We start from the raw sequence: 20403 nt of genomic DNA on the forward strand, positions 1-20403 counted from the left end.
GGAAATTTTATGTAGATATTTTCTGTTTAACATAATTTTTTGCTGTGGGCCACCGTTTACGAGGTATTGACGAAAAACGGAGCATGTAATCGATTAAAAAAAACTTTCTTACTAAATTATCCATTTATATATTGATCCTATCGAAAAAACATACATAACCTTTCTTGTAGGAAATTTTATGTAGATATTTTCTGTTTAACATATTTTTTTGCTGTGGGCCACCGTTTACGAGTTATTTACGAAAAACTAAAAAATTGACTTTCAAGATCGAATGGCAGGGTACGGACCCCACCTCATGTCATGGCATTATTTTTCCATGGCTATTTAGACCCTCATCTTTCACTGGTAAAAATGACAGACTGCCTCAAGAACCTTTTTTGGAATTTTTTTTTTACCACTTTGTACCGTTCTGGCACGGTGAAGGACCCGGCCAAATGATCTGGCATAAATACTATGCGACTTCTGAGGAACTCTATTTTCACTTTTTAATAATTCCAGGTTGCCTCAAACACCTTTTTTGGGCCTCAAAAAATTAAATCTTTAAAAATTCATAGCTCGATAAAGCCCCGCTCCCCAGCTGCCAGACTTGCAGACCTGATGTTGGCTATGATCAGAGAAGCATCTGAGCACCTTTCCAGGTTGCCTCAAGGACCTACTCCAAAATCCTGCCAGCTCTCCGTCTAAACGAGAGAGATGGTGCTGCCATCTATCGATGTAGGGAACAAATCAAATTATGTTATTAATTTTTTTTATATAGTAGTGTCACTACTTAAAAAAAAACAAATCAAAAAATATTTAATAACATAATTTGATTTGTTCCCTACATCTCTTCTAGAATATTATAATTACTATAAATTATTCATCGTTCTGATTTTCTATTATGATAAGTAGTCGTTTATTTACCTACCTACTTACTTACCTAGTGTTTTATTCCCGTTATTCATAAACGCGCTTCAAGAAGCCTATTTATGAATAAAGAGCGAAGTGATTATTATTTATAAATTATAACACTAGGCAGGCAAGCATGGTCGCGCGATAAATGATAAAACATCAGGCCGTCGAACTTACAAATAGTGCGATAAGGACGGCCTAATGTTTTATCATTTATCGCGCGACCATGCTTGCCTGCTAGGAACTATACAATATTTATCAGTTATCACGAATTATCACTTTATTTCATTCAAGCGGTCATACGAGTAACTGCTATAATTTACAGCATTCAATATGTAACATTTACATTGGCCCCGTCCATTAAGGTTATTTTGCATGTTGGCAGTACCTAGCACTGTTTATAGCACATTATCCAATTTTATACCACTACCTAATTATCAGGCGGTTTAGCATAACTTGCGTTCTCGCTCGCAAGTCAAGCCTTGAAATCGTGCTAGATGTTAGGCTTGTGTCGTTCACGAACTATGAACTGTTAGGAATAAAATCCCATCAATGACCGAAATTAACTGAATCTTTCCGTGCTCTGTGAATCGGTCTTTGCTCATTTAGTTCAGTATAAGATTGGCGAGTGCGAGCTGTTTGGATCGAGAATGAGTGTGTGACTGCGCCGACCGAGAGCGAGAGCTACTTAGCAGAGCAACACAAAAACGTCTAGTTTTCATATTTAACTTCGGTTACTTACAACCTTTCGGTCCGGAATGTTACTATTTCGGTCCGGTTACTATCTGTGGACTATTCGTATAATTTCGACACTATTCGGTCCCATTCATTCTGATCTTTCCGACCGCAGTGGTCGCTGGTCTGGCTGAACTAAATGAGCAGAAGACCTAAAAGAGCGAACTAGTTCGTGGGAGCCATTGAACGAGATCGGAGCGCTCAGATCAACGAACGAAACGGCACAAGCCTACTAGATGTATTGACTCGTGCATGAGAAGGAAAATTGTGCTAGACCGCTTGTATTATGATCCTGAGTGTTTGTAGATATCACCTGACTGTTCATACAAACATCAAAATAGATATATCACATCGCACACGCACGCGTTTCTTCCTAAATAGTGTGTACCTACTCCGTCACAATCACAAACTGCTTATAGATTCATCAAAGTTTTTCCCACAAGTAAGATAATGTGAAGTATACTTATTGGGTATTTTGTGGTCATAAGTAGCTATAATTCAGACCTTGTATGTTTCAGAACACAGGTCATCTTCCGGACCTGCCGGCCGTGGCCTCCCCGTTCATTTCAACCTGCAACAATATTAGGGGTCAAATATATCTTAGGTACATTTGCGGCAATCATTTTGCCAGGCATTTTTTGAATTCGTTCATGAAAATAAATACCTACTAAGTTTACACTTCACTGCTTGTTGTAATCTGGGAAGCAAATTCATATTCTGACACTAAATGCTATTATTTTTTCAATTATCGCGCATGCATTAAGCTGGTACTTGTGAAACGCAGCGCAACGGCGAATAAAAAAAAAACATGTCGTATTGATGCCAGAAGTAAGTTGTTATAAGGCAGATACTGACAAAACTAACAAATTTCTCAAAAATATGTATTATATTAGTTTTCCGCAATTGAAATAATGACAAAATAAACGGAAAATGTATGACTTACACAAAAAATAAGTTTGGTTTGTTCAGCTCACCTACTGCGCACCATCATATAAATGGATGTCCACCGTCGTTGCCTTTTTCAGATTTTATTTCACTAATCGTATATTCATAATAAATATAATCTATCACATATCGAATTTACTTATATACTTAATTGATCAGTAAAATAAAATCTGTAAAATTATGAAAAAATTAAGGCAACGGCGGTGGACATCCGTTTATATGACGATTGACCGTGCGCAGTGGGTATGGTGGACAAATTAACATTAATTGTTTAGGCAAAACTAACAAAACTCATTTTTTGTAAAGGCCATACATTTTGCGGTTCATTTCGTTATTATATCAATTGCAGAAAAATATAATTTATTGAGCCAGAAGCATGTTTCACTCGTATCAGTGCGAATGCTATTCATATATACATATTATACTCTCTCGTGGGCCTCAGGCGGCAGTCAGCGCCATATGGCCGGCGTGAACAGCCTTCTGTCCATCACCATGGACGAGGAGCTGTTCTGTTACAGCCGATATCAAATATATTTGTGATAATTACCTTAGCTGCTACAGGAGTCAATATAAGCGGAGCATTCGGCGCCGGCTCCACATCTTTATCCAGCATCGCAGCTCTGCGCACCTCGCCGGCTCTCTCGTGGGCCTCAGGCGGCAGGCAGCGCCATATGGCCGGCGTGAACAGCTCTCTGTCCATCACGATGGATGCTTTGCTGTCCAGCAGGTAGCCCATCACGGCGCCGACGATCAGGGTCGTGAGGAGGCCGAGCGGCGCGATCCAGTGGTACGAGATGCGGAATAGGGGGAATATTGTTTCTGGATCCTGTGGATGTAATTAGTGGATTTTTAAATTAAAAAAACAAGTTATGCATAATTTAAACCAGTCAAAAAGTCAAAAATTAAAGTAAAGAAAAACAGAAGATTAGAGCTCTGTGTGTAAAATCGCATAGGTACAGGTAAATTGCCGTATTTAACTACGCTGTAACAGTACCGACATTATTTACTATAAAAGTGCGGAAAAGAGTGGCGATAAATTAAAAAAAACGACCAAGGGAAGTGTTTTAAATTTTCGCACGTGTATTGTACGACGTTTCGTAAAGTACCACTTCTCGCACTAGTGCAATAAAATGTCATGTGTGCTGAAAAAGTTTGACCTAATTTTTTTTTAATAAATATGTAACTGGAGTTGGAAGGTCGGATGGCAGTCGCTTTCGTAAAAACTAGTGCCTACGCCAAATCTTGGGATTAACTGTCAAAACGGACCCCAGGCTCCCATGAGCCGTGGCCGTGGCAAATGCCGTGATAACGCTAGGAGGATGATGAAATAAGTATGTAACTATGTACATAAAGAGTTTTTTGTCGAAACTCACATAGGGCCACCAGGGCGACAACGACAAATGTGTACTTTTGTCATGCACGGACACTCACCAAAACATCATCAGGCGGCACGTACGACGAGTTCCTAATGCACTCCATAGTGAAGTTGAGGGGTGGCGACCTGAGTCCCTGCGCCGAGGCGGCCTGGATGCCCATTGACGTGGTTCCAGCCACGATGGCACCCGCCACGGCGCCCGCGATGGCGCCCCGGGGACCCACCCAGGGGAACGCCATGCCGAGAGTGAAAATCCCGCAGGTGGCGCTGGCGGCGATCGCTGAGAGCGCTGTTGCGACTCCTGGAATCAGGTTTTAATGTTGAATTTTATTTTAGTGATGTCTGTCAATTTACAATACTTAATTATTTTGACGCTTGTTAAAAAAAATGTTGGACTGCATGCAATTTAGTGTTATTTTGACGACCGGTCTGGCGCAGTCGGTAGTGACCCTACCTGCTGCGCCGCGGTCCCGGGTTCGAATCCCGGTAAGGGCATTTATTTGTGTGATGAGCACAGATATTTGTTCCTGAGTCATGGATGTTTTCTATGTATATAAGTATTTATATATTATATATATCGTTGTCTGAGTACCCACAACACAAGCCTTCTTGAGCTTACCGTGGGCCTCAGTCAATCTGTGTAAGAATGTCCTATAATATTTATTTATTATTTATTATTTATTTATTTATTTATTCCTGCGTTGTTCCTTACGTACTTATGTACACAAAAATCGGGGTTCGAAGTTCATCTTCATCCTATGTTGTATCTTATCTAAAATTCTGCAGTAGGTATGTATCACATACATCAATCAAAATTGCACAATATTTGAAGATCTTGACGTAAGTGATTGAGTACTAATTGGTACGTCAACGTAAACGTACTTTACTAAAAAAATATTATGACAAAACAATGTTTGCACGAGATTTTGCGTGTTACCGGATCTATAAATTAATTTTATGATATTGATTGACTTACAAGTACTCCACCTCGCTTTTCAATAACATTCAACGTGAGGAGCGATTATCAAGATCGAGGGACGCGGGGATATATTATGCCGTCATAGAAGAACTTTCAGATGCCAACGTGACCAACCGAACAGTATCGGCAACTTGTCACTTACAATACACAGGCACTTTACACAAAATACAAAGAAAGAAATAAATCAAGAAATACCTACTCGTATTCTAAAATAGGATACAATGGCGAGCAAGACAATCACCACATGAGCTGTCTCCTCAGATTCAACTTGCAAGTTTCAAGGGCTCATGTAGCCGCGCAACACTAGTCGTTGTGGCTTACCCAGCACTCCACCCAGTTTCTCAATGACTATCAGCATGATGAGAGAGATTATGGCGAGCACGACGGTCACCACTCGCGCTATGATGCCTTCGTGCAAGGGCTTCAGGTGCCAGCGTAACCAGCCGCGCATTATGTCTTCTACTGCCACCAGCGCGCACGCGTTCAGTACCGCCGACAGCGAGCTGAGACAAAAGAAAGTTAAATAAGAAAAGAGTCTTTGAAATGATGAATGATGAATATATTTAAATAAGACCTAGTCAGAATTAGGTACCATGCTTTGAACCATACTTTCACGAACGCAAACATTTTAATACTTGTAATTATGTGATTAAGTGGACACGCCAGCAAGCGCCCCGGCAAATGATGCAGTTTGCTTGCCGAGGTCGCAGCCATCTTTCACCCAGGCGGCTACCGTCACCACATTGGGGCGCTAAAGACTAGCAAAGAACAGGTTGATAGAGCGAGCTTACCTCAAGCCTCAAGCCTGCACCGAAAACTCCAGCCAAGAACACTCCAGCCAGCCCCAGCAGGTGCTGCAGCTTGCTGATATAAGTGACAAAAGCAGGCATCAGCAGGCGGTCATCAACCAGTGGCACTCCGCCAGGGTCGCAACCGCCCTGTACATAGGAGGATTAGGAGGCCCACGTCACAGACCCGCACCACACGCAGAGAGATCTCTCAGTGAATGGGGTGATTATGAAGAGCAAAGAACATAGGAGCGAGCTTACCTCAAGCCGGCACCGAAAACACCAGCCAAGAACACACCAGCCAGCCCCGGCAGGTGCTGCAGCTTGCTGATATACGTGACAAAAGCTGGTAGCAGGCGGTCATCAACCAGCGGCACTCCGCCAGGGTCGCAACCGCCCTGTACATAGGAGGCCCACGTCACAGAGCCGCACCACACGCAGAGAGATCTCTCAGTGAATGGGGTGATTATGAAGAGCAAAGAACATAGGAGCGAGCTTACCTCAAGCCGGCACCGAAAACACCAGCCAAGAACACACCAGCCAGCCCCGGCAGGTGCTGCAGCTTGCTGATATACGTGACAAAAGCTGGCAGCAGGCGGTCATCAACCAGCGGCACTCCGCCAGGGTCGCAACCGCCCTGTACATAGGAGGCCCACGTCACAGAGCCGCACCACACGCAGAGAGGTCTCTCAGTGAATGGGGTGATTATGAAGAGCAAAGAACAAAGGAGCGAGCTTACCTCAAGCCGGCACCGAAAACACCAGCTAAGAACACTCCAGCCAGCCCCGGCAGGTGCTGCAGCTTGCTGATATACGTGACAAAAGCTGGCAGCAGGCGGTCATCAACCAGCGGCACTCCGCCGGGGTCGCAGCCGCCCTGAATCCACGCGGCCCACGCGGCCAGGCCACACCACACGCACAGTGATATGGCTAGGACGGCCCCAAAGCAGAACATGGCTAGAGCGCTGTGGGCATAGATTTAAGTATGTGATTATTGCCATGCTTCCCGTGGGTTTAGTTAGTATAACTTGACCTTGTTCCTAGAGCCTGTAACTGTTTCCATGCTCTTCGTATTACATGTATAACGTAAAATGTATAACTTTTATACAGTTTTATAGGTTATTGAATTGTATTGAATAGATGACAATAATGCAAATTAAACAATAACTGCAACCTGTGATTCAAATCTGTCGTGTCAGTTAATTCATGATTTATTGACGTAGGTTCTGACGTCGACCGACTAGACACAATACAAAGATAATAAGCAAGTACAATAGGCTAAACGTAACTGATACTTTACTCGATACAAAAACGCGTTGTCTGTTTCTGACTAGTCATAATAATCTGGTGCAGATAAACAATTATAGCTGATTGTGATATAACTTGTAATTAGGTCATGTTTACAGATAGATCATACTACATAGGTCTTTCTTAAGACGAGTTAGTTTTAAAATGCTCTTCAGAAATGTCGATTATGTTGAAATGAACATATTTTAACCTGTGTTGTTTTTTTGTAGGACTCACAGTATCTACTAAGACTTAATTTTATCTGCCAGTCTAGATGCCGAAATAAATTGCAATATAACGGAAAAAATCGACTTATGTAGCTGTGACCCGAGTAGCCGATTGGTTTATAGACATCTGCCGCGATTATAGAGGACGCTGGTTCAGTCCAAGCCTCGGGCACTGGAGACTATCACCATCCTCCTTGCGTTATCCCGGCATTTGCCACGGCTCATGGAAGCCTGGGGTCCGCTTTAACAACGATTCCAAGATTTGGCGTAGGCACTAGTTTTACGAAAGCGACTGCTATCTGATGGTCCAACCCGAAGGGTAACTAGAGCTTATTGGAATTAGTCCAGTTTCCTCACGATGTTTTCCTTCACCGAAAAGAGACTGACAAATATCAAATGATATTTCGCACATAAGTTCCGAAAACTCATTGGTGCGAGCCGGGGTTCGAACCCGCGGCACTGGAGACCATATTTTGGTATTTTTTTATTTCAGTTTCTAAATAACATGAACATAATATTTTTTTACAAAGTACTTACTAGATGGCCTGCCGCTTAGACGGTAACGCAATGTACCGCTGCACCATGGTCTGGTTAACGGAGTTGAAACACGTCCAGTAGATCATGCCGCCGAAAACGGCGCCCCATCCCGTCTGACGCTCGTAAGGAGAAAAGCTCCAACTACGAAAAAAAGTAGGTATATTATATTCACAAGTAGGTATATTAAGTACATAAGTAATATGTAAACTGTAGATATACTTCATACAATATTGACAGCACAGGCTTGCATCTAGTTCTGTGAGCACCTGCATTTATAGTTAGTGGTTCAATGCCGTCACCGCTCTTGCTCAGCTGTGAGGCCCGTGAGGATGATATTCATCCATATTTAATATTATAAATGGGAAAGTGTGTGTGTCTGTTTGTTTGTCCGTCTTTCACGGCAAAACGGAGCGACGAATTAACGTGATTTTATAGTGGAGATAGTTGAAGGGATGGAGAGTGACATAGGCTACTTTTTGTCTCTTTCTAACGCGAGCGAAGCCGCGGGGAAAAGCTAGTTATATATAAATGTAAACTGTACTTTAAATTTAACAAAAAACTTCTGTATCTCTTTATTTACATGAACATATTTACATAATTATATAAGAAACTAAGATTATACAAAAAATATGTTAACTTAGTAATTCTAAAAAACAGCGACATGTAATGTAAGCGACAAAAACCCATACTAGACCTAGACTAAAACGTAGTGATTATATTCTCTTTGACCTAGACTAGACCATGATTCTTCTAGTACCAATATTGCAAATAGAAATGCGGTTTACAATATTGATACCGTCGATAATTTTGACAGCACAGTCTTGCATTTTATACATTTTACGTTTCTTTTTATTTATCTTGTTCTAAGAATTCTTTGCCGTCACCATTTTGCGCAGCTGTGAGGATATGCTGATCATATAATTATACTTTAAGGTCAGTGCGGGCAAGACCGTCATAGTTTATTTGAAATAAAGTTTGAGTGGATAAAACTCTATAATTAATGCAGTCTGGCGTAATGCGCATGGTCCTATGGGATAGAAAATACTATATTTTACAAAGCTTTTACAGTATTTTGGTGAAGTAAGGTACTTTTAAGTGATAAAAATCACTTTTTTTAAGGCTCGGCGGGTTGACCGTCCTCCCGCGATGAGCACAGAAAGACCGTCTAGTGCTTGTTGTCGCGTAATTTCATATGAGACTAAGTTCCAAAATCATGATCATTGATATTTTACGTAATAACGGGGAAGAATGTGCTAGATAACTATTAAAATAACGTTGAAATTTTGAACATATAAGCATTTTCTATTTATAAGGCAAGACCGGCATATGTCCCGTAGATGGGGTTCATAACCTTTTCTTTTCAGGTCCAGATATTGCATAATACTGTTTTTCCAACGAACACCTGCGAATACAATTTAGTCACGATATTACAGGCTTATATAAATCCAACTACTTATCTGTTTTTGAAATTATGTTAATTAAGAAAACGTAATAGGATATTAAGATACGTGAATTAGTTTGGTAACATTTCTTAGCAATGCTTGGTTTTGCTATAGTCACTACAGTATGAATGAATGCGTAATTTTTTTCGTCACACTCGCACACTAAATGTGATTGTACACGCAGGCGGAGCGTGAGTTATAGAAAAATCGTTCTCCCAAGGGAGTTATGAAATTTCTAGTACCGTATTCAATTTTTTTTATCTTTTTACATATTTTTATGTTCCAAGTGTGATGAAAAACATTGTGTGTAACTCGGGGAGTATGAATATTACAAACTCGAGTCTTGGAGGAGCTGAGTGGTTCTTTTCTGTTCAAGGATTTTATGTTGCCAGTATAACATATTAATTCAATGAAAAGAGTTTTGACATTATGTTTCATGATCGTTTATAAATTGTTGTAGATTAAGTTCGTACTACTGATTTGCAGTAGGTACATTCATTATTAATATTTTGGTAATTACCTCATAGGTGACGTGAAAAATTGTATATGTCGCATGGTAGCAAAATTATTTCCACCTTGAGCGTTAATACTTGAATCCCTCACTACGCTCAGGATACTAATTTTGAATCCCGAGCGTAGCGAGATTAGAGATTCCTTTACTTCGTTCAGGATTCAATAAACACCCTTTGCCTCATTTTGCTCGATTACGACTTCAAAAACTCAGTAGAGATTCAGATGTCATTAATACATAAATATTTACATAAATATTTGTATACTTAATACATAAATATCGATACCTTTGAGTTCAATTGGCGTAAAGGACAAAATGCAGGTTTTCAGGAGAAGCAAAAAACAACTTTTTTTTAGAAAAATGTTTATATCTTTTTTGTTTTTTGACCTATATTTGTGACGTTTATAGAAAAATATGTAGATTTTTAGTATCCTTAACCTAGTGTAGCAACCGTAGTGATAAACTAAACGGTTTAGAAGTTAGATGGTTGTAAAGGACACGTCAAAATGCTATGAACGTCCTTTACACCCACGATTTTTTTGAACAATTAGAGTTGATAGGGTCGTAAATGACGGTCTTAGATGATTTTTATACAAATTCGGGGCGTAAATGTAACCGGAATGGTACAAATGGCAACTGTTTTTAGCTTAGTTTACAATTGAGAAACTTGAAAAATGTATCAAAACGTAGTTAATATGGCATAGAATAGCCACAATAGTGTTACAGTGTATATTTTTCTAAATATTTAGCAAAGACAAAGAACAAGACTATTTTATATCCAGTTTTGCAATAAAGAAACAACATTTGCTTAAAAAGTATCTAATATTTTGGAAAGTTATTATTTTAGTACTCGCCGCTGTCTCAATAAGTTACGAATTCAGTATTTAATTCTAGCTGGGAAACGCTTTCGTAGTTTAAGTAAATATAAAAACACTAATGGTAATCACGTAAACTTTAATCAGCAACTGTGAACAGTAGACTATATTAATACGACAGTAATTTTAAGTCTAAAGTAGCTTTAAAGAAGTTGTAAGATTAACTAAGAGTTAAGTACCTATTTATAAACGCAAGTTAGGACGCGTATACAAACTGTGACCAACTAATAAATAATAGTAACTGTAGTCAAGACTACCTACTATGTTGATTCATATTTTTGATAATTTTAAAACAGAAGATTGTTATTTAGTCTTTAAACCTGTTAAATAAGAATAATCTTAATTATGAGTTCAATCCTAGAAATATTATAGTCAATGCTTTAAGTACCTGGGTATTTACATAGCCAAGTCACCAAACGCTAACGCTCATTCGCTAGCGAAACGCACCTGTTATTGTCGCACTAAATGTTAGTATAGTCTACTGTTAAAGTTTACTGCCGGCGTAGCTGAATGGCAATCGTCGACTCCAGACGCCGACAAAAATGCAGTCTGGTGCAATAATAAGAGCGATAAAGATATATATAACTATAGCTACGAAATAGATAGTATCGTGAGCGTTTGTGCATTTGGGTACGTACCCTGATTACCATAGTGTTTTTTTTAATTACCTACATCTCGCCGCAGTATAATAATACTACGAAAGCGTTTCCCTGCTAGAATTAAAGGCTGAATGCCTAACCTACTGACTATTCAGACAGCGGCGAATACTAAAAAAATAACTTTGAATTTGTTGCCTAAGTATTAGATAGTTTTTAAGCAAATATTGTTTCTTTATTACAAAACTGGATATAAAATAGTATTGTTCTTTTTTGTTGCTAAGATAGCTTAGATAAATAATACACTGCATTAAACTAATGTAGCTATTCTATGCCATATTAAGTACATTTTGATACATTTTTCCAGTTTTTAATTGTAAACTTGTTATATATTTGATATATTTGTACCATTTCGGTTACAATTACGCCCCGAATTTGTATAAAAATCATCTAAGACCGTCATTTACGACCCTATCAAATCATGGGTGTAAAGGACGTTAATAGCATTTTGACGTGTCCTTTACAACCGACTATCTTCTAAATCGTTTAGTTTATCACTACGGTTGCTACACTAGGTTAAAGATACTTGTAATCTGCATATTTTTCAACACGTCACTAATATAGGTCAAAAAAACAAAAAAGTGGGTTTATCTTTCTCTTGGAAACCTCCATTATACGTCCTTTACGACAATTGAACCCAAAGATATCGATTACGATTGCGGATAAAATATTTTTAGTGCTGGTCGTAAAGGACGAAGAACAAAAAAACTTGTCCTTTACGCCCAACTTTACCACACCACTATAGAAAGTGATCCTTAAAAAGTAAGGGCTTAAAGGGCAACAATATATATCAAGGTGACTTACGACTATATTTTTATTTGTAGATTTCCTTTACGACACAAATAATAATTTATATTTAATGACTTGATATTTACGCCCCTTCAGAAAAGCTATTTTTGCAAGTCTATAGTAGAAAATCTTGGTCGTAAAGGCAACTTTTTAAGAGATCTCGAAATTTTAACTACACAGATCGATAGCGCTTGAAATTCTGAACAAAACTGTACTTTCGCCAAAATGTCCTTTACGCCAATTGAACCCAGAGGTATCGATATTTGTTTCAGTTATTAAAAATAGCAAACAATATACAAGTCATGTCTATACATCTTCCGAAGAATGTATTGATAGAATCTTTTTTTGATGCACTTCCTAACGCCAGCATATATATCGACGTGGAAGACGAAATGATTTTGCTTGAGAAGTGCACAGTTTGTGCCACTAGTCATAGTTTCGATATGACCCTCTGTGCCTCCAGGGTTCAGTTTCTGCCGTCTGACGGACAACCTTTATCAAATATGTTTCGTCAAGGGTGCGCAAATATTATGTTTTCTGTTTAAATAAATAATTGGATTCAAAATGCTTACTTTTATTTCTAAAATACATAACTCTCTTTTGAAATATTTGTCGCCGCATGTTACACAATCTATACAAACACTACCAACTTAAATATGATGATGAGTAATGCAGTGTAAGTAGGCTTAGTTCTGTTCACCACTTATAATTCTTCACAACTATGTCATTTTTATTTAATACTTTCGAATGATATTAGTAACACCATACGAATCATTACCAAAACTGTATTTCGAAGTTAATTAATAGAACTAGTCAGAAAGAACGGTTATTAAATGACTACGTTACATACATGATATACAAATATTCCGACTGCTTCTATTTTATTTTAATTTTTTGCGGAACCATGTTGAACTCGATGCTCGAGTTCGAAACACGAATCAAGTTTATTGTTAACTAGTGTTCGTCCTAGGGATATGTATTCAAGACCAATGGCTTAAGGATGAAAAACTGGTATACCTTCGGAGGTTACGTAGATATATTATTGTCAATACGTAGACGGTCTTCCCCACACTGACCTTACTTATGTTTACGTGGCAACATCATCACAGCGCAGCGCTATCGCTTAAAATCACGATATACAAAAATGTCACACTTATTTTATCACGTGGATAAAGCAATTTACCAAAACCCCGCAGATTAGTTGCATCACCTTTAGTAAACATAACATTTTCTGATAAGTGTCGTTGTTTTAACGACCTTTTGTTTATAGTTAATAAAATACTACCATTTTCATGGTTTATTTATTAACTACTCAGCTGTAAAAATGTTTAACTTGTTATCTTTAAGACAGACAAAATGATGTCTTACGCTACTTATGCCACTATATAATTTTATCTATAGCAATAAAAGTAAAGGTTAAATAGGACAATTAGGGCCGGTTGCATGAAACCATCATCGTTAAAGCGTTCGATAAATTTTATTCCATAGACGTCTGCTGCGTGACGATAATGTGTCTGTCAAATGTGGTTGATGCAACTGCCCATTAAAGTAGAAAGTTTTGGAGCAGAAATAGGGCCACCTTCTGCCTAGTAAGAGTCTACCTATGACATTAAATATAAATTAGAACGTTAAAACGACGGTGCTTGTTGTCTTCATCAATTTGGTGCGTAATACTCGATTGGTAATAAAATAATACAATCCGATGCCCCCGATGGTCCTAAACTACCCTGTGTAAATAGATACCCATATTCTTACTTCGAATTTTGCCATGGCTCGTTGGCTCGCTTAGGGCACCTGGGAAAGGTAGTGACAATTCTAATCGTAAACTAGAACTTTCCTTTGCTATTCGCGGATTAGCAAAGGAAAGTTCTAGTTTACGTTTAGCATGGGCAAAGTAACGCCTGATTCCATCCATTAATACGAAAATTCTACTAATATATTTCATTACTTGCTTACTTGGAGAGCTGCACCCTGCCTGGCTGAACTACAATGCAACTGCCACCACCAGAATGACGGCAATGAATACCACATCTCGCGGTCAAGCACAACTTGCGCTCGCCCGCGAACCCATATCCTATCCATACCTACTTGAAGTCACGTTTGACATATGGACTCGCGCGAGAACGCAAGTTGAGCTGAACCGCTTTGACATAGCTACAGAATCCCACCCCAGTCCCGGTATTTTATGATTTTGCTATAACTTGCTCAAGGAGCCTTGCTGAATGACGTTATTAGGCACCACAGTATTGAACTAGTTGCTTACTTTGAGAGCTGCACTCTTCCGGACTGAGTGGCCACATCCAACACTGAGAAGAAGCCGCCAACGGCAACTGTGCCCGCCGCCGCCACCAGAATGACGCCAATGAACATCACACCAGTCTGCACCGAGTCCGTCCATACCACTGCTCTTAGCCCGCCCTGTATCACATACACACAATTAAAGACTTTAAAGTCCTTGAGTTCCGTAGACGTAATATCAGCCAGTACAGAGAAACATAAGAACATGAACGATTTTAGACAAACATATTTTGAACCAAGGATTATTTATATAGGACTTACAGACTTACATACTTCACACTAAGAATCGTACCTCGATTTTTAGCGCCACCTATTAAATACTACCATAACTACACTGATGATGCCTAAAAACTTAATTTTTTTCAAAATATGTATTGACGTGATATCATGATTTTAAAATAAAAAAAGAAATATGTCATTTGTTTTTATAAAAAATAAAAACACGCATAAATATTTGAGGAAAATATGATTTTGGCCACTTTCAGGCTGCGAACAGCGCCATCTAGGTTTAAGCCTAAAAGGCCCCTACATTTCAGGGGAACGCTTTTTTGTATGGGCTTTTTCAGTCCCGTATTAAATCGTTCTTGTTTTGAACCATAGGAGCTGAGTGTTTTGCGGTACTTAAAGATTGTATGAAGAGAAACCATAAAGTAGTCATACATTTAGTACTATTTGGCTCTTTCTACAGCGCAAAGTTTACACTTCTGACATTTAACTGAGAATGTAGTTATTGAAGCTTCATAGCTTGGTACATACATTGACCATTTTCTTCATTAGCATGTTACTACAACAGCAATTCTACTACAGTCGTTGTCTAAATATAGTTTTTGCATTCTGGGGAGCATTTTACTCATTATAAGCGCTACTTATTTTCAAATAACTAAATAAAGATAATAATGCAAGGCAAAATAATACTCACTAATGCTGTGTAAATCCCACAAATGGCAACCATGAGGCCGCCGACGTAAAACACGTTGAACCCCGTCACTGCAAGGAAAGCGTCAGACAAAGCTTGCAAATAAAATGGAAATCAAACTTATCTACATTTCGACCGATAAGGTGCCTCTTCTTGGAGAAAATCTCTTTCTGATAAAGCCCTTGTACCTACAATTTATATTTTCTTCGACAACTACTTATTGTGTATGCTTACTAGTTTAGTTTTCAATTATCATCACAAAATTATTGCTAGCCACAATTTGAAAATGCTGTCTTGCAGTTCTATGCAATAGGGACCCTATTCTTCTATTGCCTACATAAATAAGTAGAAGGTGCAGGCTCTTTGGATGGTTATATGTATTTATGTATTTCGGACGCGATGCCAGCTGTCATTTAATACTTAGAATGTTGCACTGTGATTGCACTTGAGGGTTAGGACCAAGTTAGAACTTAATCAATACCTAAACATAATTAAATATGCAGGTGAAGAAAGCAAAAAAAATTGACGGTTGAAGGGATGGAGAGTATAAAAGTCTTATTTTACATACTTACTTTTTTAATCCCTAAACATAATTTTCATTACAAAGTAAAAAGTTTAAAGGTGAGTACAAAACAGTAATTACAATATTACTTACATTGATTAAATGCTAATGCAGGTACATATACGACCATAGGCAGGAACAATACCTGAAATTAAATACATAATCAATGATTCCCTAGATTCACGAGTATTTGACGCATAACTCATTAAAATAAAGCCAAATTATCATAAAATGCATTATTATTTTCTTGATATGTACGGTATTGATTCAACTTTTAGATAAAAAATTAGAGGAATGTAAAAAAAACTACTTTGTAATAGACCACAGAACTTAATTTAGATAGAAGAAACAAATTCATATATTTGTATAGGGGCCGAGCGTGTCAAATTTTGTACTGAAGTTGATTCTTGCCTGTAATTTTAAATATGTCTCAGGCTCTTGCTTGTTCATAATTTTTGTGTTGTTGCAATTTAATATCACGTAACGAGGCATTTTTTATGTTTTGGTTGACTTCAACTTACAAAAATTGACGCCCGAAAGCTGCAAGCTGCGAGTAAAGACGGACAACTCAGTGGATTTCACTGAGTTCATTTGACACGCTAAGTAGATACGTTTGCTTGATCTATGGTATATAAATTTTCACTTCCACCCCTGGGGCATGTAGCCCTAACGACTCCACTCTGGACGGCCAGCCAAGGCAAGCCAGAGGTAGAGAGTACTGTCCCACCCACCCGCCTTACGGGTAACAGGACTCCCCAGGAGCACTCGGGTACGTGGGGTCGCTGTTCCCCAACAGCTCGCCACAAGCTGCCCTGCGTTGTATTAATTTATTTTATTTTTAATATTATTATAGGACATTCTTACACAGATTGACTGAGGCCCACGGTAAGCTCAAGAAGGCTTGTGTTGTGACTACTCAGACAACGATATATATAATATATAAATAATTGTATACATAGAAAACATCCATGACTCAGGAACAAATATCTGTGCTCATCACACAAATAAATGCCCTTACCCGATTCGAACCCGGGACCGCGGCGTAGCAGGCAGGGTCACTACCGACTGCGCCAGACCGGTCGTCGAAACTTTATGTTAACTATAAAATTTTAACCAAGTAACATTTTTATCAAGCTATCTATAAAGACTGATAGAGACTGTCTGGTAGAGAATGCCTTTTGGCATTAAGTCCGCCATTTGTACATGTCTCTTCTTTGTGCAATAAAGTTTAAATAAATAAATAAAGACGGATGAAAAGGCTCACTTATAAAATAAATGTTTGTAGATACATATTTGTTGTTTGTTTGTGTTGGTCTGGCCTAGCGGGTAGTGACCTGCTAAGCCGCGGTCCCGGGTTCGAATCCCGGTAAGGGCATTTATTTGTATGATGAGCACAGATATTTGTACCTGAGTCATGGATGTTTTCTATGTATTTGTATAATGTATATATCGTTGTCTGAGTACCCACAACACAAGCCTTCTTGAGCTTACCGTGGGACTCAGTCTCGGAGGAAATATAGACTGGAGTAGCCTTTCAGTTACTTACCCCTCTGCCAAAAAACTTGAACAAATGTTCATAAAGTCACGTAAATACAATTTCACAATCGATTCATGCTCATTCACAGAATCGCCACGACACATATCACTGGTAATTAAAAATGCCCGCGTGTGCTGTGAACACTTGTAATAAGCGCTCAAATACCTCAAGTTTGCAAAAAGATGGCATAATATTCCATTTGTAAGTAATTTTAATATTGTTGTATTACTGTTTTTATTATCTAAATGATAATATTTTTGTCATACGTCATCGAATATCGATTTATGTGATCGAATGCAATCGATTTGAAATTTGTTGGTGGGTAGAAATTACGTCACGAACACTCCCCACGAGACTTCGATTTTTTGCTGTTTAAGAAGTTACCTAATGTGGTTTAAAATAGGGTCGATATTTATATATCAATTTATTCATAAAAAGACGCACTCCCCACGAGACTTCATTTATATATTTTGTAAGAATTAACCTCATTGCAATTAGAATAGAGCATATAATAATATTGACAAGGATAATTGAAAATTAGAAAAATCATTTGACCGAGACTTCGTCTTAGAGATGTGGGCATGGTCGATAAAATACCAACTATCGATAAAAAAGTATGATTTGCAAACCTTGATCACACAATTTATTTGAAATATATTTGCAATTTTCCGAAAGAGAATGATTTGAGTTTTATTACATGTACTTAATAAACTTTTCACTTTGAACCAGTATTGATAACAGTTAATGAAGACTAAACCATTTCTAGTTTATTTATTTAACCAAGTTTGTTTATAATGATTTAGTACCACCAACCGCAGTAAACGTCGTTGATTAGTTAGTCTGGAAAAATAAATTAATGTTTTGTCAAAATGTCAAATATTTCTTTACCTACTAATCGTATTATCCATCGCTTGTCCACCCGCGTGATACCTACTACCCAGGATTGTCATTAGTGAATTTTAATATGATTATAATAGTGCCAAACATTAAACAGATCTAGAAAAAACAACGACATCATTAAAATTATAATTTGCTTGATTAATTATTATCGACTTCTGTTATCGATGCCTGCTTCATCCCTATAGTTTGAGACACACACGTGCGCATTTAGTGTCCGTACACACTGTGTTTCTACGAAGTATTTCCATGTGTGATATGTCTGTGTGCATCATAATGAGCATGTGTTATTTTTTTATCATAATGTGCGTGTGTATTGACAATAATATTTTTTGCATTTGTGAGTACTCCTTTACATGTGTTATTTCCTCACCTCCCGCGAATCTTGGCAGAATTATTTGTACGTAGACGCAACATGAAGGCTACTCCAGTCTATATTTCCTCCGAAGACTCAGTCAATCTGTGTAAAGATGTCCTATAATATTTATTTGTATTTGGACAATGACCTAAATGATCTTTCCAACCTTAGAGTATGGAAACATCTCCATCGGTTAATTACTTCCTATTATTGTAGTGTATCAACCTTAATTGGACATTGTTGAGGGATTTTATCACGATGTCAACTAGCGTACTTCGTACAAAGTCCGTCTTCAGAACGAGGCCTTGGCCGAGAATCTTTCTGTTACGCACGTAATTATAATTAAGCCTTTTGCTTAAATATACATGACATGATGCGATCATCAAATTAAATATGAACGCTGACATGTAAAATTAAATTTTAAATTAAAATATTTGAGCATTTCTTTTTTTGCCACTTTTATGAAATGTGATATTTTTGAAAAAAAATATGCTATTTCTACTCAGAATTACTAGCTTTTTCAATCCTAGTAGTTAAAAAAATTGTCCCATACGATTTTTTCTTATTAAATACATGTTGTATGGGGTAGGAAATAACAAAAATGTATGGAAATTCTGGGACACTTTGTCTCTCAGTGAGATTGAAAGTACTCGTGATTCTGAGTACAATTGACCTAAAATTCCCTAAAACAATCAAAATAAAAAAAAATGGCAAAAAAAAAGAAATGCTCATTTAATCAATAATACTAGCCGTTCATTCTGAATCGATCTTATTTTATCGTAAACGACCTATTTTATCCTATAATCAATGAAATTAAGTTCCTCACTTGTAATAAATTATACTTCTACAAAATTGTTTCTGTCTGTATACCTACTTGGCCGGCAATCCTCATTTTCCCGGCCTCTGATGTAATGTACATACAAAATATTACAGATTGACAGTTAAAGATTTTAAATGAGCTGTCAGCTGATACAAGGCTGGGTCTTGAGGTGAACTACTTTCATACGCGCCAGCACATATTTAATTTCTCGACGAAGTGTCAAATATATGTTTTTTATTTATTTAAGTATTCAATAGCCTAAAAATAGAACAAAATTGCAGGAAAATCTTTCGACAAAAAAAAGTTCATCAAAAAAACTGTCACTTGCCAGCGATTGTTGTCAGTTACAGAGGGACCTAAATGCCGCGGTATCTTCGTTTGCGATCAATAATGAGCAATAGCGGACAATTGATGTTGACGATACCAATCAATCGACACCATACCGGGCAAAGTCCGTGTGTTGCAAATAATGCGAACGACCTCTCTAACCTGGGTGCCTGACCATCGTGGCAATCGCTTACGCTGTGTACGCATATAGCTCTCCCTATCGCTCTTATATAGTTTCGCGACAGAGACTGTGTTTCAATCACCACTTAGCATCAACGATCATCACTTCGGTTAGGCCGGCTGTTCGAAAAATATGCATCCGTATTGAAACGTATGTACAGGGAATAAGACTCACGAACAGTATTTTGGTTTTGACCATTACGGACAGGTTAGCTAGCTAGCTTTTTGCACGCTCTCGCAGTAATTTTCCGTCGCAATTTTGGTACAAACATGGTTTAAGCTAAGACTTACGCTAAGCCTAACTTTGTAAAATGATGAGAATGCCTTCGGATTTGTAAAAATAATAAATACCTAAGTCATAAAAGTACGTACTTAGTATCGATATATTTATGAAATGAATAAAAAATATGTACTTAGGTATTAAGCGTAACTCACGCAGGTAAAAAAATAGACCTCTCATGTAATTAAGAAA

General features: G+C 38.0%; 1 protein-coding gene across 2 annotated transcripts in view; it reads right to left on the bottom strand.

Annotated features, from left to right (window-relative positions):
• Positions 1–753: 753 nt before the first annotated feature.
• The window catches only part of LOC125226920 (sodium-coupled monocarboxylate transporter 1-like), a 46491-nt gene continuing 26841 nt past the window's right edge, over positions 754–20403 (bottom strand). The window contains exons 5-13 of one of the 2 annotated variants that reach the window (XM_048131100.1): positions 15906–15957; positions 15254–15321; positions 14300–14454; positions 7764–7904; positions 6453–6677; positions 5247–5428; positions 4003–4247; positions 3119–3397; positions 755–2197 (exon numbers count right to left, since the gene is read on the bottom strand). In XM_048131100.1, coding sequence (XP_047987057.1) covers positions 2153–2197; positions 3119–3397; positions 4003–4247; positions 5247–5428; positions 6453–6677; positions 7764–7904; positions 14300–14454; positions 15254–15321; positions 15906–15957 — 1392 coding nt within the window. In that variant the 3' untranslated portion in view covers positions 755–2152. Of the gene's footprint in view, positions 2198–3118; positions 3398–4002; positions 4248–5246; positions 5429–6452; positions 6678–7763; positions 7905–14299; positions 14455–15253; positions 15322–15905; positions 15958–20403 lie in introns of both variants that reach the window. The other variant, XM_048131101.1, reaches the window with a different exon arrangement.

Source organism: Leguminivora glycinivorella, chromosome 6, assembly GCF_023078275.1.
Source record: "Leguminivora glycinivorella isolate SPB_JAAS2020 chromosome 6, LegGlyc_1.1, whole genome shotgun sequence".
Taxonomy (NCBI): Eukaryota; Metazoa; Arthropoda; class Insecta; order Lepidoptera; family Tortricidae; genus Leguminivora; species Leguminivora glycinivorella.